We start from the raw sequence: 22138 nt of genomic DNA on the forward strand, positions 1-22138 counted from the left end.
CGGGTAGGGCCCCGGGCCGCGGGAATCCCCACGCACCCGGCGCCGCGCGTCATCGGGGGCGGGGCCTGGGGCGGGGCCTGGGGCGGGGCCTCGGGCCGAAGAACTGGGACTCCTGGTGATGCGCGGTGCGGGGTGGGAGTTTCCTCCAAGCAGATGTCCGAGACCTGGCGGAGGGGAAGGAAGAAGGTGATGTCGGGAGTAGGGCAAAATCGCGGGAAAGGGGGGAAAGACTGTCACTGTGGGAAAACTGGGGAACACCGCTCAAAAATACAGTAGGAGATGCCCCTCATCCCAAGAAAAATACCAACACACCGCCAACCTCTCCACCTCCCACCCACCCCCCCATCCCCCCCACCCCCCCACCCCACCCCCACCCCACCCCTCCAACCCACCCCACCCCTCCAACCCACCCCACCCCTCCAACCCACCCCCACCCCCGCCCAGCAGGCTCTCAATGGCTGGCCTAGAACTCGCCTTGTAGAGGAGGCTGTCCTTGAACTCACAGAGATCTGCTTGCCTCTGCCTCCAGAGTACCACGCACGGCAAAGAAAAATGCCAGTTTTCGTCCTGACAGAAGACAACACATGGCCCAGTTCCCATCACCTTCGCCAAGCCCATTTCCCACCTCTTCGAAAGTTTTCAGGTTTCTGAATTGTCCTTTGTTATCGGAAAATGGAGCCTTTTGATCCAAAATGTAGTTCCAACCCCCCCCAACAAGGTCAATTTTTCCTGTTTGGGGATGATGGGAGGGTGATCTTCACATTGTAGCCCAGGCTGACCTCAAATTCATTATGTAGCCCAGGCAAGCCTCTTGCCTCACCTGGGATTACAGGTGTAAGCCTCCATGCCCAGTTTTCAGTTTTTAGCCCTCATGTTTAACTGTCACCTCTTCCAGAAAGCCTCTGATGCTCCTTTTAGTGGGCAGCTCTAACAGGTCACACAGACCTTCATTATGAATATCCTGTACCATAACTATTTATTAACTTATTTTATGTGTATGTACACTAAGTGCATGCAGGAGCCTGCCGGGGTCAGAAAAGGATATTGGATCCTTGGGAACTGGAGTGATAGGCAGTTCTGAGCCTATGTGGGTGCTAGGAGCTGAACTCGGGTCCTCTGGAAGGGCAGCAAATGCTCTTACCTGCTGTACCATCTCTCCAGTTCCATAATTATTGCTTACTTACTGTATCCATTTTACCCTCATGTTTCTTCAAGTCAAAGGCATGTCTGAGTATATCTTTATTCCATAGCAGGTGCACGACACACAATACTTAGTGACTAGGTGGCTGGTTTTCCTGTGATGTACTAAGGATATTTGTGCCTCAGAGTCTCCCAGTTTTCTGTTTTCTGTGACTGGAATGTTCTCCTTCTAGGTAGTCTCCAACAGTGTGTCCTTGCTCAAATGTCATTACATCAGAGAAGTCCCTGGTCACCTCCATCACTCCCCTCCACTGTGCTCCATTTAACATTTGCTTTCATGGAGAGTATCGTTACCTGACATCACAGTAACTGTTTCTTTGTGTATTGACCATCTGTCCTACTACAATGAAAACTCCAGCAGTTTTTCTTTCTTCATTCAACACTACATCCTCAGCGTCCAAATAATTGCTTGTCAAAGTAGGTACTCAATAAATATTTGTCATTCAATAAGTGATCTGGAAGTGAGTGACTGAAAGATTCTGGAATATGGTAGTGGGGAAGAAGAATTGAAAATGCAGTAAAATAAGAAAAGTCACACACACCCAGGACCACACTGGGTCCTGACAGGAATGACAGCAAAGACAAGCCCCACCTTCAACAAATGAAAACGTAGGATGAGAGCCAGCTAGAGTTCTGCATCTGGGTCTTCAGGGAGCACAGCTCTTCTGAAAAGATTCCAGGACAAGAAGCAGCCAGATAACGGAGATAGGGAGGCTTGTGGCCAAGCAGTTTACTCAGACCTAAAGACAACATCTACCCCAAGCCCAGGCCCCTCTTGAGCAGATGGTTCCGGAGAAGCCTTAGCATCTGTCCCTCCATAAATTATCCAGTGCTCCTGCCTTCCAGTCTTCTCTGGTGACAGCCGGAACAATTGTCCCGGAATTCCATCTGCTGCTCCTGTGCTGATCCCCTGTACAGTTCATCAACATTTCATTGCACAGAAGTATCCCATTTCCCTGGCTCAAGATGGAAGTTGGGTCTGTCCCTGGGTAAGCTGATCTCCAGTACCCTCCCCCATCAACACAAACAAACACAACCTCTGCAGAGGATCCCAGATCTCTAGAGGAAGAGTCCCACATCTTTTACTTTCATTCTATTTCTCTATCGATCTATCTATCTATCTATCTATTTATTTATTTCGTGTTACAGGGTCTCACTACATAGCTCTGACTATCCTGGAACTCACTCTGTAGACCAGGCTGGCCTCAAACTCAAGAGATTCACCAGCCTCTGCCTCCCAAGTGCTGGGATTAAAGGTATGCACCACAGCTCCCAACTAGAGTCCCACATTTTATTTCCCATCCCTCCATGCTCTTCTAACACATATATTTTCTAAAAACAAATAAGATTACACTGAATAAATTAATCATATACTTTTTTTTAATGAAGCTCGAAATAAAGGGTTGGAGGTGCAGCTTGGGGCAGCTTGCTTATTTGGCATAAGTAAGGCCCTATTTTGATCCTTCCCACCCAAAACAAAACAAAATGACTCCTGATCATTACACATCTCCACTTAATTCCCCTTAAATCACTCATTCAGAACTTTCAAAATGAGACATTTGTTGTGAAAGAATATCACAAGCTCAAAATAAAGATAAATTAACTTGAAAGAAAAGATTCTAAAAATAAAACTTTTAGCTGGGCAGTGGTAGCAAAAACACAGTTCTCAAAGGGAATAAGAATATTTTTTTTTTTACTCTGGCCTAGTAGTGGTGGCACATGCCTTTAATCCCAACAACAAGAAAGCAAAAGATCTCTGAGTTCAAGGCCAGCCTGGTTTACAGAACGAGTTCCAGGACAGCCAGGGCTACACAGAGAAACCCTGTCTCTAAATAAATAAATAAAATAAAACTTCTAAAGGAAAAAAAAAAGACCACAAGCCCAGCTTTTGAAGCCAGGAGGCTACTGTACCCTTCTTTGTGACCTTGGTTGGACACACAGAGGACCAGAATTAATTCAGTTCCCTGTCTACATAGCAGTTATGAAGATGATTTCAGAACCTATAATCATACCACTGGGAAGGGAGGGAGAGACAGGACACGGAGTTCAAGATCATCCTAGGCTACATAGGGACTTTAAGACAAGCTTGAGCTACATGAGCCCCTGTCTAAAAAACAAACAACAAAAAGAGAATTTCAAAACTTCAAAAGGTGATCAGTTGATTTCCATATCTCCTAAATCTTCTATTAGTGAAATCCAATAGGTCATGGGTGGAGCAAATACCACTACAAACACACACACACACACACACACACACACGCACGCACGCACGCACGCACGCACGCACGCTCACTCACTCACTCACTCAAACTGAAAAGGTAGGAAGCTAGACATGATATCTCATGCCAATAACCTCAACACTCAGGAGACTGAAGCAGAAAGATTGCAATGATCTCAAGGCCAGCCTGGTATCCATAATGAGCTTTAGCCTGAGCTACAGTGTGAGCCCCTGACATGTGTGCCAGCATACACAGGCTTTGAGGACAGTATGATAAGTGGAATAAGCTAGTTAAGAAGGACAGCAGGAGCCCAGCCTGGTGGCACAAGTCTGTAATTCTTGCTACTAGGGATGCTTAGACACAGGATCACAAGTTCAAGGGCAGCTTGGACAACTTATTGAGACCATATCTAAAACAGAAAACACAAAAGGGTTTGGGGCTGTAGTTCATTGATATTGTAATTTCTTAGCCTATAGGAGGCCACCAGCACTTCAGAAAATAAAAATTAAAAATAAAAATATGAGATGGCTATTATTTTAGTGACTTAGAGTAGTCACATTTATGGAGAGAGAAAACGGGTCCTGTTTGGCTATGCAGCCAGCAGTGAGGCTGGGTGATTCTACAATCCCCATCTCTGCCAAATCAGCAAGGCATCCCTCCACTCCAAGCCAGTGTGTGGGGCTTGGCCTTGGAAGTTCTGCTCTCTTGTCAACTAAGCAACTATGTTTACAGGAAAGGCAGAGAAGGGAGCTCCAGGTTTCAGAAGCATCCAGGAATGACCCCTGAAGCAGCTGCCAGGGAGGCTGAGGCAGACTCACCCGGGGTCTCGGCCATCCCTATCCGCGAGGCAGACTCACCCGGGGTCTCGGCCATCCCTATCCGCGAGGCAGACTCACCCGGGGTCTCGGCCATCCCTATCCGCGAGGCAGACTCACCCGGGGTCTCGGCCATCCCTATCCGCGAGGCAGACTCACCCGGGGTCTCGGCCATCCCTATCCGCGAGGCAGACTCACCCGGGGTCTCGGCCATCCCTATCCGTGAGGCAGACTCACCCGGGGTCTCGGCCATCCCTATCCGTGAAGCAGACTCACCCGGGGCCTCGGCCATCCCTATCCGCCCTGGCAGTCCAGGTGGCAGAGGCGCCACAGCATGGGAGCACTTGGTACTACTGTGCCTCACGTTCTCTGTCCTCTCGGGTCTGTGAGCCTGTGTCTGCATGTGCCCGCCGGTCTAAATGGCCCTGTTCCCTCTCCAGGCATTTCAAAAAGGAGCATACTCAACCCACCTTAGGCATGACCAACCCCCTATGACCTCTCAACACTCAGATGCCCACACTCTGTATCCAGTCTAAGCCTAGGTTTCTCCCTTGCCCTGGGCAGGAAATTCCAGGTATCCCAAGCATGGCATCCAGTCCCTGAGGCACACAATGGCTCAACCAAGACACACACACACACACACACACACACACACACACACACACACACGCCGTAAGTGGGAAACAATAGCTTAACTTGGACTTCAGCTCTTGAACAGCTGGCTCTGACGTTGGCTGCGAGGTAGGATGGAGGTGGGTGGAAAACAGGAAGCAGCAAGAGGGAGGGAACATTTGTTGCAGGACCCAAGGGCCCCTCTGCTGGCAAAACGCCCTGTGAAACATGTACTCCTTCACTACTTCTCCCGGCACCAGCTCAGCCCTGTTCTAGGACAGTGGTTCTCAACCTGTGGGTCGCAACCTTTGGGGTGGGGGGTGTCAAGCGACCCTTTCACAGGGGTCACATATCAGATATCCTGCATATCAGATATTTACATTACGATTTATAACAGCCCCAAAATTACAGTTATGAAGCAGCAATGAAAATAAATACCTGAAGAACTGTATTAAAGGGTCGAGGCACTAGGAAGGTTAAGAATCACTGCTCTGGGGCCTCCACTGGACTGGCTAGAACTGGCTTAGAGAAAAACAGGACAACACAAGCGGATGATTGCCCGAACTTGGTGAGGACAAGGGTCAGATATGCATGCCCTCAGGATTCCATGAGGTCCAGAGCCCGCAGGTACGTCTGGACTCTGTGGGTGCATATGCGTGTGCAAATAAGGGCTAGAGGGTTGGTTCACGCAGTAGAGTGCCCCAACTGCACAAGCAAGCCAGACAGTGTCAAACGCTCGTAATCCCAGTACTCAGGAGGGGGAGGCAGGAGGATCACAAGTTCAGATATCCTCAACTACATAGCCAGTTTGGACAGCCCGGGTTGTATGAGACTCAGGCTCAGAAAACAAAACAAGTAACTAATACTCACTGGGCATCTGGCACTGCCCTGGGGTTCTCTCTCTGCTCGCACCCACAGTATCTACCATCATGTAAGGCTCTGACAGCAAAAGAGGAGAAATGTTCATGGGTAGGTCAATGCATGCAAGGAAAAGGGGGTGACCCCTTCCCTAGTGTCTTGTGTCTAATGTACGAAACATTGGGACAAGGAGCCTAAGGAGAGAGGCAGGAAACTCGAGAACCCTCCTCTCAGATGGGAGTGAGGACACCTGGGGGTCCCGAAGGACAGATACTCAGAAAATACACGTTTAGGGAAGTTGTCTGTGCCACACCCTGAAGCACCACCCCTAGTGAGGCAGCAGGTACCTGCCCCTTGGGTGGGGCCGCCAGGGACCCTTCAGACCTGGAACGCAGGTATGTGGGCTCTCTCTTTTCTTCCATACCTTGTGGTCTTGGATGCTGGGGCAGATCAAGGCAGAGCTCTCCTGAGAACCACGTTGGACCGTGCCCCACTCCTCCAGGATCCTGAGACCAACTCCTTTATTCTGGTTGTGAGTTAACCCCCAAATAAATTCCTTTGACCATCAAATAGACTCTATGGATTTATCCCATTATCTGGCGCTCACATGGGGCAAACTCCAAACGACTGGGCATCCTGAAGGCTGGGTGTTCTAGAGAAGTACAGCTATTGTCCAGGTCTGGGATCAAAGCCAGGAATGAGCCTGCTTTGACTATTGATCACCACTGTGAAAGAAGACCTTAGCATCCCAAAGTCATCCGGGTGTCAGCAAAATCCGTTCCCAGGTCCTCCAAAGAACAGCCACCACATCATAAATTTGCATGTCATCCTTGAGCAGGGGCCAAGCAAATCTTCTCTATATCGTTCCAATTTTAGTGTATGAGCTGTGGAAGCAAGCGCATTAAGTCATCTACTGAACAGCAGAAATTCAAGCCAAGAGTCGATGGGCATCAGCCAGGGTGCTCCTACCACCAGCTGAACCTGTCACTTTCCCCAAGCACAGGTCAGTGGGAAAATGGTCTCCAAAGCACACTGCCTGGGTTCATATGCCAGCTGTGGCCTCCGTCTAGCTGTAAGAGCATAGACAAATGACTGAAGCTTCCTGTGTCCATTGCCACATCTGTAAAAGCTGACTGAGCATGTACCCTACAGAACTGTGGGTAAAATGAACTCATGCACGGTCTCAGTTTTTTCTCATTGCTGTGATGAATAGCCCTGGCAAAGGCAACCTGAAGGAGAATGGGATTGTTTTGGTTCACAGTTGCAGCTTAGAGTCCATCATGGCAGGAAAGTCACAGCAGTAGGAGCTTGGGTGAGTCGGTCACTTCATAGCCACACTCAGGTGGTGGAGAGCTTGGGTTCACCTACCTTTCTCATTTTTGTACAGTCTAGGCCCTGGTCCTGAGGAATGGTGCTACCCATTTTTTTAAACAGGTTTTTTTTTCTGTTTTTTTTTTTTTTTTTTTGTGTGTGTGTGTGTGTGTGTGTGTGTGTGTAGCTCTGGCTGTCCTGGAACTCACTCTGTACACCAGGCTGGCCTTGAACTCACATAGATCTGACTGCCTCTGCCTCCCAAGTGCTGGGATTAAAGGCATGTGCCACCACTGCCCCAAGATGCCACCCATTTTTAATGTGGGTCTTCCCAAGTTACCTAATCAATATAATCCTTCATCCACATCACCAGAGGCTAAAACCAGTATTGGTCCTCAACTCATTTCTCTCCCCTTTTTATCAGACCAGGACCCCAGCCCATGAGATGTGACACTTACTTTTAAGGTGGTCCTCTCCCCTTAGTCAACCCTCTCTGGAATGTGCATAGAGGTGACCAACACTGCTCCTAAGTGCTAAAGCCACTGAAGCTAACAGTGGAGATGAATTCCCAGTCACCCAGCTACAGGATAGAGTGAGGAAGTAGAGGAAGTTTTACTACTCTTTAATTTTTTATTACATTCATTTGTGTGTGCATGCATGTGTGTGCATGTAGAGGTCAGAGGACAATTTGCAGGAGTCAGTTCTCTCTTTCCACCATGCAGATACCCCCATTCAAATTCAGGTCACCCAGCTAGGTAGTGTGAACCACTGAGCCATTTTGCAGGCCCAAACGCTTAGTTCTCTCTCTCTCTCTCTCTCTCTCTCTCTCTCTCTCTCTCTCTCTCTCTCTCTCTTTATTTTAACTTTATTCATTTTACATCCCAACCACAGTTTCCCCTCCCACCTCCCCTCTGCCCCTTCCAACCCACTCCTCCTCTGTTTCTGTTCAGAAAGGTCAGGCCTCCCAAGGATATTGACAAAACATGGCACATCAAGCTGCAGTAAGACTAAGCACCTCCCCTTGTATTCAGGCTGGGCAAGGTGACCCAGTATGAGGAGTGGGGTCCCAAAAGCCAACAAAAGAGTTAGAGACCGCCCCTGCTTCCACTGTTAGGAGTCCCACAAGAAGACCAAGCTACACAACTGTAACATATATGCAGAGTGCTAGGTCAGCCCCATTCAGGCTCCCTGGTTGCCAGTTCAGACTTTGAGCGCTTATGAACCCAGCATGGTCGATTCTGTGGGTTTTCTTGTGATGTCCTTGACCCCTCTGGCTCCTACAATCCTTCCTCCCCTCTCTTCTGCTGGATTCTCCAAGCTTGGCCTAATGTCTGGCTGTGGGTCTCTGCATCTGTTTCCATCAGTTGCTGGGTGAAGTCTCTCTGACGACAGTTGAGCTAGGCACCAATCTATGAGTACAGCAGAATATTGCCAGGCATCATTACATTGACATTTGTCTTGACATCACAATAGGAGTGATATGTGAGAGGATAACTTAGATATGGCCGAATGTTTAGCCTCAAGGCATACTGCAAAATGCATGATGGGAGAAAGGGGTGGGCCAGAAAGGCCACGATAGAAATGCTAGCATGGTGAGGAAGAGGTAGATAAGGCAGAGGCATGGGACAGAAGGGTTCCTGGGCTGTGGTAAAAGGAGGGCTGGACAAATCAAAGGGTAAGGGAACAGAGAGAGAAGACTCCGTTACCTACAGGGTAGTGAGGTTTCTGCCAAACAGGGAAACCCAAGACGTGAGACTAGCCGGTATTCCTGGGGAGTTTTAAATGAAGGAGGGAGTGACCCAAGACGTGAGACTAGCCGGGATTCCTGGGGAGTTTTAAATGAAGGAGGGAGTGTATTAGCAAAAGTCTTGCAGAGCCGGAAGTCTTGGCTGAAGCAAAGGGGTTGAAAGTGGACAGATTCCCAAAGATACTGCAACAGAGACATTTGGGGAGACAAGTCTCAGCACAGCCCAGAACAGCCCAGCTCCACCTCCTGTCCTGGCTCTTCTTGCCAAACCCTGGTCCTACTCCAGGGCAAGAAAATGACTTTGACTCTACAAGGGACCCTCCACAGCCTCACCTGGGCCCGCGTTCCCCTGCTTCCTATACATACAAGTTCATTTCATCACAGGCTCCTTCCGCCCTCACAGCCAGTGAGGGAGAGAGGGGAGGAAGGAGGATGGGGGTGGGGGGTAGAGGTGGGAGGGAGAGGTAGGGAGCAGTCAGTGAGAACTTGGGATGTCTCTGTTTTACAGACACAGAAACAGACACAAGAATGTCTCCAGCCTCAGGGCCCCACAGCCAGATTCTAAGTCCTGGTCACTTTACTTTCAGGCACCACACTCTACCTCAGGAGACCCTGGACAGATGGAGCCAGGGCTGCCCACCACCTGTTCCCTAGACAGCCATTGGTGTCCACACACATTTGTTTTCTCCATAGGATTAAGAAATTAAGGTAAGTCAGTTGCCAGATGTCAAAGACGAGGTGAAATAGACCGTGAGTGATATGGCAGCATTATCAAGCATTGACGCTAGAAGCATCCTTAGAGTCCACTGAACGAACTCCTTTTTTCATGTGAAACTTGGGCTCAGAAATAAGAGACTCGGCTCCCATGGGACACTTCTTATGTTCCACCTGTCTTAGTCACTGTTCTATCGCTGTAAAGAGACACCATGACCATGGCAACTCCCATAAAGGAAAGCATTTAATTGGGGCTGGCTTACAGTTTCAGAGGTTTAGCCCATTGTCATCATGGTAGGGAGAAGCATGGCAGCACACAGGCAGACATGGTGCCCGAGGAATAGCTGAGGGTTCTACATCAGGATCCACAGACAGCAGCAAGAGAGACAGACTCTGGGACTGGCTTGGGCTTTTGAAACCCCCAAATCCACCCCCAGTGACACACGTCCTCCAACAAAGCCACGCCTCTTGTCCTTTCAAATAGTGCCACGCCCTAAGCAATCCAATATATGAGCCTGTGGAGGACATTGTATTCAAACCACAACACCGTCGCTCCTTTTCCCACAGTATCTGCCACTGCCCATAACAAATAACCCACTGATTTAGTGGCCTAAGACTATTTTATTACCGTTAAGATTCCTGCGTGTGGGGATTGAGGCAGGGCTCAGCTGGGTGGCTCTGACTGTCTTGGATGCAGATGCAGTCAGTTGGAGAGCTGGAGTGAAGCAGCACTGTCTGCCTGGGTGGCTGTCTGTGTTCAGGCCGTCTCAGGGCTTCTCTATGTGGCCTCTCACTGGGGATGGTTTGGGCTTCTTCCTACAACAGTGATCTCAGGACACTCAGACTGATTACATGACAATTCATCATATCTCCAAATGCAACACCCCGAGAGAATCAGGTGAACCTGTGCCGTGTTTTGCCACTTGACATTAGAAGTCACATGGTGTCTCTTCTACTTCTATTACTTTTGGCAGCCTAGATACCACCTCTCAATGAGAAGAGTGTCAGAGTCACAGGATAAGAACACGTCAGGAGCAGCTGGGTGTGGTGGCGCACGCCTTTAGTCCCATCACTCAGGAGGCAGAAGCAGGCAGATCTCTCTGAGTTTGAAGCCAGCGTGGTCTACAAAGCAAGTTCCAGGACAGCCAGGGCTGCTGCATAGTGAAACCCTGTCTGGAAAAACAAACAAACAAGAAAGAACAAACAGGGGCTGGAGAGATGACTCAGTGGTTAAGAGCCCTGAACTCAGAAGACCCGAGTTCAGTTCCCAGCACAAAAGCTGGACGATTTACAGGCTTCTGTTAACTCTAGCTCCAGGGAATCTGATGCCCTCTTCTGGCCTCCAAGGGTACCTACACACATGTAAACATAAACTCATACACACATACACATAAATAATAAAAATAAATCTTAAAAATAAAACAAAAATAAGAACAACCAAAAAGAGTTACAAAGGCATAAAAGAGAGTTCTCATATATCTTTTGTCCATTTTTATTTAGTGCTAACATTATGTCACGGTATATTTGTCAAAGCTGAGAAACCACTACTAGTACCTTGGGATAAACTCCAGATTTTATTAATATTTTTCCAGATTCCCACTGTTTGTTTATTTATTTATTTATTTGTTTGTTTGTTTATTTATATTTTTTATGTGCATTGGTGTTTTGCCTGAATGTATGTCTGTATGAGGGTGTCATGAGCTGCCATGTGGGTGCTGGGAATTGAACCTGGGTCCTCTGAAAGAACAGTCAGCACTCCCAACCACTGAACCATCTCTCCAGCCCCTCCACTGATCATTTTTGATGGGAGTTTATCTCTTTATTTTTTTATTATTACATTTATTTTGTATATACATGTGTGTAGGTGCGCATGCCTCAGCCCACATTCAAAGGTCAGAGTGTAACTTGGAGGAGCCGGTTCTCCCCTTTCACCATGTGGATCTCCAGGATCTAATTCAGGAAGCACTTGATGGCAAGTGCCTTCATCTGCCCAGCTACCTCACCGGCCCTCTACCAATTATTTCTCAGGATTTAATTTCAGAAACCATGTCTTATGCAGCTGACCTCACTTTTGTCAGGGTCACCCTGACTGACAAGACACATGGTAATAGAGGAGCATCCTGGGAGGCTGCAATATTTCAATGAAAAGGCAATGGTAGTGGGCCAGTGAGCTGGCTCAGCGGGTAAAGGTGTCTGCTGCCAATGCTGAGTTCGATCCCTAGAACCTACACAGTAGAAGGAGAGAACTGACTCCTAAAAGTTCCCCTTTGACCTCCACATGCAAGCTGTGGCGCATGTACATCCGTAAACACTCACATTAAATAATGAATAAGGAAAGCTGGAGGAAAAGGAAAGAGGCAACATGGGCCCGGACCAGGCTATTGGACATCAAATTGTGAGTAGTCAAAAGCTAAATTCTCCTTCTTGTTATTGTTGTTTTGGTTTTGAGACAGGGTTTCTCTGTGTACCTCTGGCTGTCCTGGAACTCACTCTGTATGGCTCTGGCTGTCCTCGAACTCACAGAGACCCGCCTGCCTCTGCCTCCCGAGTGCTGGGATTAAAGGCGTGCGCCACCATGTCTGGCTAAGTTATTGGCAGATTTGAAGCAGAATTTGCAGGATGTGGATTGTAAGAGGAAGAAGAGAGGCTGAGGAGAGAGAAGCAGGTACAGTGCTTGCTGAACAATCCTGAAGACTTGTCTGAATCTCCAGAACCTACAAAAAGCTGGGTGTGCTGCAGCTTCGTGATTCCGGTGTTTCCAGAACTCTCTCTGAAGCTTGTGGACCAGCTAGCCTGGCATACCTAGCACACTGGTAAACACCAAAGATATCCTGCCTCAAACAAGGTGTCCTCTGACCTCCATATGCAGGTATGTGCCCCCACACATGTGCACACCATAAATATACATGCGTGCACACACATACATACACATGCACACACACCATACATACACATTGTAGATATATGTGCATGCACACACACACACACTTACATGAACATATATCATACATACATATGTAGGCACACACACACCATACATACACATGCATGCACACATACTATACACGCATACATACACCATACATGCACATGCACACATACATCATACATACATGTGCATGCACACATCATACACACACACACACACACACACACAAAGAGAAAGAAGGCTGCAGAGATGGCTCAGCAGTAAAGCGCTTGCTACGCAACATGAGGACCTGAGTTTAATTCCAGAACTCATATAAAAAAGCCAAAGTTGGTGGCATGTGTTTATAATCCCTGGGCTCAATGGCCAGCGGGCAGCTTTGCCTACTCCACGAACTCTAGGCCAGTTGAGTGACCCTGTCTCAAAAAACAAGGTGGATAGCTGGGTAGTGGTGGCGCACGCCTTTAATCCAGCACATAGAGACAGAGGCAGGTGGATCTCTGTGAGTTCAAGGCCAGCATGGTCTACATACCCTGTCTTGGAAAAAAGAAAGACAAGGTGGATGGATAGAGCCAAGGGGTCAGTCCTCTAAGTTCCACATGTGCCCAAAGTGGGAGAGAGAGAGAGAGAGAGAGAGAGAGAGAGAGAGAGAGAGAGAGAGGTGAAACATGACATGATTTTGATGACTTTGGTTTAATATCCAACGGGTGGACTACCCCTGACTGAGATGGGTAGCCCTGACAGTGGAAGGCTGTTTGGAGTGGAAATCGGAGCTTTGCATTTGGGAATGCCAAGTCTGTTAATCCATGTGGAGGGTTTAGGCAGACAGGCCCTGAGTCTAGATTTCAGGGAGAAGGCTTAGCAGGGAACATAGAAATGAGAGTCTGTATCTTATAAAGCTAGATGTTCAATTGGGCTGAATGACATCGGAAAGAGAAGGCAGGAAAGATGACCTGGGGTGGAGTCCCAGGGGTGCAGAGAGCTGGGGGGATGGGGAGATCCCTAGGGGAGTGAGGAAGTGGCCATGGCAGTAGGCAGAGAGGCTGAGAGTGACCCTAGATGTTGGGGAAGAATTATGTCAAGTGACTTGACAGCCAGTGAGATGACAGAGGAGATTTCATGATTGGATTGGCGCTGATGGGGCGCTGGGGACCGTGGCTAGCGGCATCTTTCCACCTGGAGCTTATTATGCAGCCTAGGCTGACCTGAAATATGCAGAGATCTTACCGTAGTGCCTCCCCCCACCCGAGTGCTTAGATTATAGGGGTGAGCCACCATAGCCAATCTAAACAAATACCTTTGAAGCAGTTTTAGTAAAGGGGAGCAGGAAAAAATGTAGCTGGAATCTGTAGAGAACCAGTAGTTATCTATTTGCTTAATTTTCTTTCTTTCTTTCTTTTTTCCTTTGACTTTTCAAGACAGGGTTTCTCTGTGTAGCCCTCACTGTCCTGGATCTCTCTCTGTAGACTAAGACTGGCCTCAAATTCACAGAGATCTGTCTGCCTTTGCTGCCCAAGCATTCAGATTAAAGGTGTGTGTCACCACTGAATGGCATTTTTTTTTTTTTTTTTTTTTTTAAAGACAGGCTTTCACTGTGTATCCCTGGCTGGTCTGAAACTGGAGAGGTAGACCAGGCTGGCTTCGGGAACTCATAGAGATCTGCCGGCCTCTGCCTCCCAAGTGTTGGGATTAAAGGCATGCGCCACCACATCCAGTTCTTAGCACGGACTTCTTTAATTGATGTTGGATGTATTGTAGGAGGACCAAGGGCCGCTCCAAGGTCTCAGGGGACCCCGATGGGGTCATTTCTACTACATTCTGTTAGTCAAAGCAAGTCATAAAGTCGGCCCAAGTTCAAGGGACTCACCTCCTGCTGAGGAGCAGCCAAGCCCCGGGAATGGGTCCTCTGAGACAGGAGGCTGTATAGTGGCCATCCTCACAAGCAATCTGCCACCCAGGCTGGGGGAATTGTCTCTGTGGCACTGAGTCATTGAGAGCCCAGAACAAGCCCCAGCCCCCGAAAAGAAGAAAAAAGTCATCAAGATTAGAAAGAAGTGGGAGGGAAGAGAACGGCAATGAGCTGGTGCTGACATCCTCACGGAACGAGGGGGAGGCAAGTGACTCCATCGGCTGCAAAAGCTCCCACTAGCTTTTCAGTTTGTCAGTGAATTTTAATATATTTCATCAATGAAAAGGAGTTGTTCCTTCTTCACAGCCCTTTGGCTCAGTCACTCATCAGTGAAAATGATGTTGCTTCACAGCAGAGTGTCTGCCTATCGTACATGAATGGGGATCTTGGATCAATCTCCAGCACTGGAAGAAAAGTAGAGCTGCTGTTTCTCAGGAATCTGTGTTTCCACGGCCTAGGATGACATCTGTTGCCTGGTGCTGCATACAGACACTCAATATGTATTGAATGAGTTTATTTATTTTTGTATACTTTTAAAAAACTTATTTATTTGTTATGTGTACTGGTGTTTTGCCTGCATGTATGTCTGGGTGAAGATGCCAGATCCCCTGGAACTGTAGTTACAGACAGTTATAAGCTGCCATGTGGGTGCTGGGAATGGAACCAGGGTCCTCCGGAAGAGCAGCCAGTGCTCTCAACTGCTGAGCCACCTCTCCAGCCCTTGTTGAATGAATTTATAAACACACACACACACACACACACACACACACACACACACACACGGTTTAAAAAATACGTGCTGCCAGCCGGGCAGTGGTGGCGCATGCCTTTAATCCCAGCACTCGGGAGGCAGAGCCAGGCGGATCTCTGTGAGTTCGAGGCCAGCCTGGGCTACCAAGTGAGTTCCAGGAGAGGTGCAAAACTACACAGGGAAACCCTGTCTCGAAAAACCAAAAAAAGAAAAAAAAAATACGTGCTGCCAATACTCAGGACTAGGTTAAGTTATAGTGTGCCTCTTTAATGGATTACTATACAACCACTAAAAATTATGCTTCTGAGGACTAATAACATACAATGTGGGTTTTTAAAAAGCAGAATAGAGCATTGTAAGTACACAATTACACCTATGCACAAATACCTGGGTAGCAAAGATAGGGGGTTCAATACTGATAACAGTTCTGGAGATCAAGGGTCACAGATGGCTCTCATTTCACCCCAGTCTTTAAGACGTTCTACATATTCACTGTGAGGAAAATAGAGACGACAAAAAGTTTAATAGGAAAAAAAGAATCAGAGCCAGGTGTGGTAAATGCATGCTTGTAATTCTGACACGAAGGAGGATCAGGAATTCAAGGTTATCCTTAGCTACATAGTAAGTTCCAGGCCAGCCTGGGCTACTTGATACCTTGTTAAAAGAAAGGGAAGGGAGGAATCAATTAATCAAGAAGGCAGAGATTCTATCATCTTATCACAGAGAGAACTATTGCCAATATTGAAGTCCACTCTGTGTCTCTCCCCACCTCCCCACTCTGTGTATCTGTCAGAGAGAGAGAGAAGAGAGAGAGAGAGAGAGAGAGAGAGAGAGAGAGAGAGAGAGAGAGAGAGAGAGAGAATCTTCTCACATAGCCAAGGCTGCCTTCATCTTGAAATCCTCATTTTCTGAGGTCCATAGACTTCAGAAAGTTGAATAGTCACATAATATTGGCATGCCAGGCTTATGTTTCCTACACTAATTGTTGATACTATGGGTTTGCAACGCTTGCTAAAACAGTCAACAAAACTTAGAACAAAATAAATGATAGAAGTCATATCGTGACTCAAGTCCAGAGCGCCTCCTGCAAAAGTCAGAATGGAGAGGAAGTCAGCTATGGAGCTGGGGTGGGCGTGGGTTCTGTCAGGTGTAGACCGTGGCATTGCTCTGTCCCTGTAGTCACATCAGTAGGCAGCCCCTCTGTACAGCTAGTGACATCACTTGCCAATGTTTTCAACTAAAGATAGGGAAGTTCCGTTGGAAGACCTAGAGACTATGTGGGGGCAGCCTTCCCCTTCTCTGCACCGTTACCCAACCAAACAACAACAAAAACACATTTGGGGGTCTTTGTCTTGCTCGGGTTTTTGAGTCATTGCCTCTGAGGGTAAAGAGGCCTACAAGGTCAGTTCTCCCCACCCTCCTAAGAAACTCTCAGTCCTAGATCTGGGGTAGTGAACGGATGTGGGGATGTTCAGAGGCAAGGACTTGCGGGGGAACACCGACAGGCAGGGGCGGTCTCGTCCGGGCAGGCTTCCCAGGGGTGGGCTTGCAGGGGAACAGGCTGGGAAGACCGAGATCAGACCGGAGAAAAGAGTGGAGAAACACTGGGGTGATATTTATGCAGGTATGGTCCATCCTGGAAGAGATAACGAGGAAAGAAAGAAAGCCAACAGAGAGCAGACGCTGACCTACGAAGCCTGTGACGAAGGCTCTGCAAGCCTGGGAGGCGTGGGCTGGTGACAGGAGGAGCAAGCATGTCTTCAGTGTGTTCAGGCTAAAACATAAGAACCGTGAAGGGCTAATGAGAATCATGAAAGCAGCAGACAGGGGCGCGCGGAGGCGGGGCCTGGGTGAGGGGCAGAGTGGGGCAAGCGGCGGGGGTGGGGTGGGAGATGGGAAACCAGCGGGGCGCTCACCTCCGGCCGGCACTTTACAGTGTGTGCCCATTTCAGCTCCTTTGATAGTCTGATTTCGGGGGGGGGGGGGGGGGGGAGAAAGCGAGGCTGGTGGGCTGGGGAGCTGGGGAGCTGGGGAGCCGCGAAGTGGGGGGCCAGGAGGGCTGGGGGCGCCAGGGCCGAGTGGCAGCGCGAGGTGTGGCCGTGCGCGGCGGGGGTGGGCGCGGGGCGCAGTCGGTGCGGGGCGGGCCGCGGCGGCGGGAGGGGAGAGGCGGGCTCCGCCGGCACACGCCGCCCCTGGCAGGGGGCCGAGCGCGCGCGAGGAGCCGCCGCCGCCGCTCGGGGTCGCCTGCAGCCCCAGATTCCCGAGCGCTCGGCTGGCATGGCAGCCACCTCGGCGCCGAGCCCCGCGGCCAGCTAGGGGCGGCCCCCCGGCCCAGCCCGTCGGATCCCGCTTGACTCTGCGCCCTGGGGACGCGTCGCCTCCCAGCCGGAGGTGAGAAACCAGGAGGACACGGACGCGTGGCGGGGACCCCAGGCCCAAGCGCGGCGGAGCGAGCGGGGGTGGGGCGTGGGGGTGAGAGCCAGGCCTGGGTGGGTGGGTGTCGGAGGACCCGGGTGGAGACCGCTTGCGGCCGGGAACTGGGAGCCGTTCCTCCTTCCCCGGGCCCTCGGGTCCTGTCGCGCTTGCCTCTCAGCGCTGTCCCCATCCCTGCGGACCCCTCCACCTGGACCGTGATCCCAACCCTGGCCATTCCCGCGCCGTGGCCACGCTCGCCGCTACCCATCCTTGGCCTCTTTCCCGCAGACCTGGCTAATGGGTTCCTCCTGTCTCCAGTCCCTTCGCCTGCTCATCCCTTCCTCGCCTCCACCCTTTCGCTCCCCACCCCGGTCTTCAGTCGTTGAGTCCCTCTCCTTCTCCGGCTCCTGTCACTTGGAACCGGTATCAGTGCCGCTATCTCAGCGTCCGGCCGCCTCCTAGCCAGTGCCATCCCACAGGTGTCCACACGTCTGGCCGTTCATCCGTCCGTCCCTCCTGGGGCCGGAACTGACCATGCCCAGCGGCTGCCGCTGCCTACATCTCATGTGCCTGCTGTGCATCCTGGGGGCAACCAGCCAGCCTGCCAGAGGTGAGCGCGCCCCAGGGATCGGGTCGCGGCCCTGTTCAGCGGTCCTCGCTGGCACGTTGACCTCTGCCGGCTAGAGACGGCACTGCAGCCGCCCCATTCCATCCGGCTGGCGAGTCCCGGGTGATCCCTAGGAATAGGACGCTCTCTCGTCGGTATTGCCATGCCCAAAGCTTGAGTCCATCTAACTACGGGAACCTCTGCCAAGTCCCGCGTCCCAGGAAGCCAGACCCTGACCCAGACTCACGCCTACTACGCCAATCTCTTTCAGCGGATGACTGCAGCTCCCACTGTGACCTGGCCCACGGCTGCTGTGCTCCTGACGGCTCCTGCAGGTACTTCCGCAGCACACGTGCGTCAAATCCTTTGCTCCCCACTTTTCCACCCATGAGCAGGTCAAAACCCAAAACAATGTTTAAGAGCTTAAGACGCTATTGTTTTCACACAACAGGATGACCAGTTCCCCGTTCCCCCTCCTCCCCTTCCCTCATCTCCTTTTGCCTCTTACTGGAGAGCTTGGATATCTGAGTTTTTATTCTCTCAAGGGCTTCTGTCCCTCGTGATGCCCGTAGAGACATCTGCAGCTTGAGAGTTCAGAGCCTGAGAGCCCCGGGAAAGAGGGAAATAAAGAGAAGTGTTGCTTGGGAAGAAAGGCTGCCTGAGGATGGGTGTTTTCCTTAGTGGATCCTGCAATGGATTCACCAGGGCAGACTGGGCAAATTCTGTGGCAGAAAAGAGTTTGGACACAAGGAGTGAGCCGACAAAGACAGGTTGTTACACGGGGCTCAAGTGCTGGAGTATTTGAAATGAGACATCCTTGGAGGGCTTATAAAAAAGTCACCTGGCAGTGGTGGCATATGCCTTTAATCCTAGCAAAGGCAGTGAGTTCAAGGCCAACCTGGTGAGTCCCAGGACAGCCAGGGCTACACAGAGAAACCCTGTCTTGAAAAACCAACACAAAACAACAGAAGTCTAGTGACTGTGAAGTGAGGCCGGGAAGACCAGGACTCCAGGCTAGCCTTATCGACTTGAGACTCTGATAAAAAGCAGGACAAAACGGACACCAGCCACTTGTTCTGGTGTCTGGAGGGACGATGACCCCGGTGACCTCAGAAGGTCACTCACTCTTTCAAATGTATGTAACCAGACACTCCAGGGATGGCACCAGAGGCCTTTACAGACAGTTTTGTTTCTTTAACAATACCCTTCAAGGGAGATGTTTTCTCAGCTTCCATGTGAGAAAACAGATAATGAAAAGCTAGATAAAACATAGATGCTGAGCTTGAATGCTGGTGTCTGTCTGTCTGATTGCTTATGTGTCTGTCTGCACAGCCCTCCACCTGCCTGGGGCTAGTTTGCTTTCCCTTTGGGGCTGTTGTCTGTCTGGAAGCCCTGGTTTTAACACATGCTCGCGTGCGCGCACACATCCTGACCCTGTGTTTTGTCCCACCAGGTGTGACCCAGGCTGGGAGGGGCCACACTGTGAGCGCTGTGTGAGGATGCCTGGCTGCCAGCACGGTACCTGCCACCAGCCCTGGCAGTGCATCTGCCACAGCGGCTGGGCGGGCAAGTTCTGTGACAAAGGTAGGGTAGAGCAGCCATTGGCTACAGAGCCCATGTGTTCTAGAAATCCATTACTATTTACTATTTACTGAGCGCCTACTGTGTCTTGTTCAAATCCTCAAATACATCCTTACTGATCTCATTTCTACCTGATGTCTGAAAGGATCCTCAACATCACCTCATGATGTTGGAAAGACAGCTGCTAAAAAATTGTACCCATTTTAAACATGACGTAACTACAGTCCACAGAAGAGCTGTAGCTCCTCTAAAGTCAGTGTGACAGGCCAGGAACTCCCAGAACTCTACTTCAGTACAGCTTTCCCCAGCAGACCATCCTGGCTGGGGATGGAGCTGAAGTATGAGCCACATGCACAGACCTTTGGATCTGGTCCACGTGGGTCCTGGGAAGCGAAGACGAGGGACTACCCCACTCTTTTTATCTCCTCTCTAGATGAGCACGTCTGTGCCTCACAGTCACCCTGCCGGAACGGAGGCCAGTGTGTGTACGACGGGGGTGGTGAGTACCACTGTGTGTGCCTGCCAGGCTTCCGTGGACGTGGCTGTGAGCGCAAGGCCGGACCCTGTGAGCAGGCAGGGTGAGTGCTGGGATCCGGGGGGGGGGGAGCTAGACCAGAACCTGGCAGGGAGGAAAAAGGCAGGACTGCCAGGGGAGTAGGAGACTGAGGGTCAGACCCACAGAAGGGCGCTTCAGGATAAAAGCCCCACTGTGGTAGTGTGCCGGGTTCAGCTTCTCAACCGTTTTTTTTCTATTTTATGTGTATGAGTGTTTTGCCTGCATATACGGCTGTGCACCACATTCATGCTTGGTGCCCAAGGAGGTGGTGAGCCTCCGTGTGGGTGCTGGGAATCGAACCCAGGTCCACTGCAACAAGAAGTGCTCTTAACCATTGAGCCAACTCTCTAGCCCCCCAGATTCTAAACCTTCCTCACCTCAAATGATGCTTTGGTAAGGAGGGTGGTGTGGGGAGGGAGGCTCCTAAGATTCCTTTTCCTTCCTCACAAAAGCAGACAAGCAGCCTTAAGAGTGGGCTCTTCCTGTGCGGATTATGAAATGGCCACAGGGCTGGACTTGCCCCATTGCCGCTACAGGCCTAAGAGCCTGTGGAGATAATATAGAGCACTTCTCTGAGCCTTGACTTTGGGCCTGACCCTGTGCTAACTGCTTGGGTTCCCTCATTTAGCCCACATGATGTGGCTATTTTTATTCTCATTTTAAAAATAAGGTTATCTGAAACCCAGAAGGAGCAGCCTAAGGTGACGGACGCGGCATGAAAGGGGGCGTCAGTGGTCAGGACGCCGACTGGCGGGTTGATACCCATGTTCTCTCCCGCCCTAGCTCCCCATGCCGGAATGGCGGGCAGTGCCAAGACAACCAGGGCTTTGCCCTCAACTTCACGTGCCGCTGCTTGGCAGGATTCATGGGTGCCCGCTGTGAGGTGGATGTGGACGACTGCCTGATGCGACCATGTGCTAACGGTGCCACTTGTATTGATGGCATAAACCGTTTTTCCTGCCTCTGTCCTGAGGGCTTTGCTGGACGATTCTGCACCATCAACCTAGATGACTGTGCCAGCCGCCCATGCCAGAGAGGGGCCCGCTGCCGGGACCGCATCCACGACTTCCACTGCCTCTGCCCCAGTGGCTACGGCGGCAAGACTTGTGAGCTTGTCTTACGTGCCCCAGCCCCTGCCACAGCGGGCACCCCACAGACACCCACCTCAGCTGTAGTTGTACCTGCTACAGGGGCAGCCCCCCACAGTGCGGGGGCAGGCCTCCTGAGGATCTCAGTGAAGGAGGTGGTGCGGAGGCAAGAGGCTGGGCTAGGTGAGTCCAGCCTGGTGGCCCTGGTGGTGTTTGGGTCCCTCACTGCCGCCCTGGTCCTGGCCACTGTGTTGCTGATCCTGAGGGCATGGCGCCGGGGCATATGCCCCACCGGACCCTGTTGCTTCCCAGCCCCACACTATGCCCCGGCTCAGCAGGATCAGGAGTGCCAGGTTAGCATGTTGCCAGCGGGGTTCCCTCTGCCGCCAGACTTGCTCCCTGAGCCTGGCAAGACCACAGCACTGTGATGGTGGCAGGGGCTCTCTGGCCCCCTTCCTCACCTCCTTCACACCTCAGACTGGAGGTCCGTCCTCACCAGCCCTCGGCTTTGGTCTACCCTTCCAGGGGATTTCAGCCTCACACCAGAAATACTATTTTTTTAAAACACAGAATGTAAGATAGGAATTTTATCAAATAAAATTATGAAAACGAAAGTGGGCTTTCTATGGAAGAAAAACTGGCCCAGAATTCTGGGCAAAGAGGCCCACGGTGGGCCGGATCTGAGGAAGCCTCAGCCTTCAACACACTGTGTGTGTGTGTGTGTGTGTGTGTGTGTGTGTGTGTGTGTGGTTTACGTGGGGAAGCCAGGGTGCCCTTTTCCATCTGGGGCAGTGGAGGAGAGGTAGAACCTCAGAGGAGAATGTAAACA

At 50.6% G+C, this 22138-nt stretch overlaps 1 protein-coding gene and 1 non-coding gene across 2 annotated transcripts; one reads left to right on the forward strand and one right to left on the reverse strand.

Annotated features, from left to right (window-relative positions):
• Nucleotides 1-6497: 6497 nt before the first annotated feature.
• Nucleotides 6498-6604, reverse strand: LOC131894013 (U6 spliceosomal RNA). Its single transcript, XR_009374803.1, has one exon. It is a non-coding gene; the product is annotated as a U6 spliceosomal RNA (small nuclear RNA).
• Nucleotides 6605-17891: 11287 nt separating this feature from the next.
• On the forward strand, nt 17892-21923 carry Dlk2 (delta like non-canonical Notch ligand 2). Its single transcript, XM_059282202.1, has 5 exons — nt 17892-18087; nt 18356-18419; nt 19538-19668; nt 20099-20243; nt 21005-21923. Exons 1-5 carry the CDS (start codon nt 18012-18014, stop codon nt 21735-21737), a joined length of 1149 nt encoding a protein of 382 aa, XP_059138185.1. The 5' UTR covers nt 17892-18011; the 3' UTR covers nt 21738-21923.
• Nucleotides 21924-22138: the final 215 nt, after the last annotated feature.

Source organism: Peromyscus eremicus, chromosome 16_21, assembly GCF_949786415.1.
Source record: "Peromyscus eremicus chromosome 16_21, PerEre_H2_v1, whole genome shotgun sequence".
Taxonomy (NCBI): Eukaryota; Metazoa; Chordata; class Mammalia; order Rodentia; family Cricetidae; genus Peromyscus; species Peromyscus eremicus.

Excerpts from the sequence above, each read along its gene's own strand:
- Dlk2 (XM_059282202.1), top strand. The coding sequence starts at position 18,012 with ATGCCCAGCGGCTGCCGCTGCCTACATCTCATGTGCCTGCTGTGCATC. Across the intron at positions 19,669-20,098 it reads GGGCAAGTTCTGTGACAAAG|ATGAGCACGTCTGTGCCTCA; the intron begins GTAGGGTAGAGC and ends TCTCCTCTCTAG. Across the intron at positions 20,244-21,004 it reads GGACCCTGTGAGCAGGCAGG|CTCCCCATGCCGGAATGGCG; the intron begins GTGAGTGCTGGG and ends CTCCCGCCCTAG.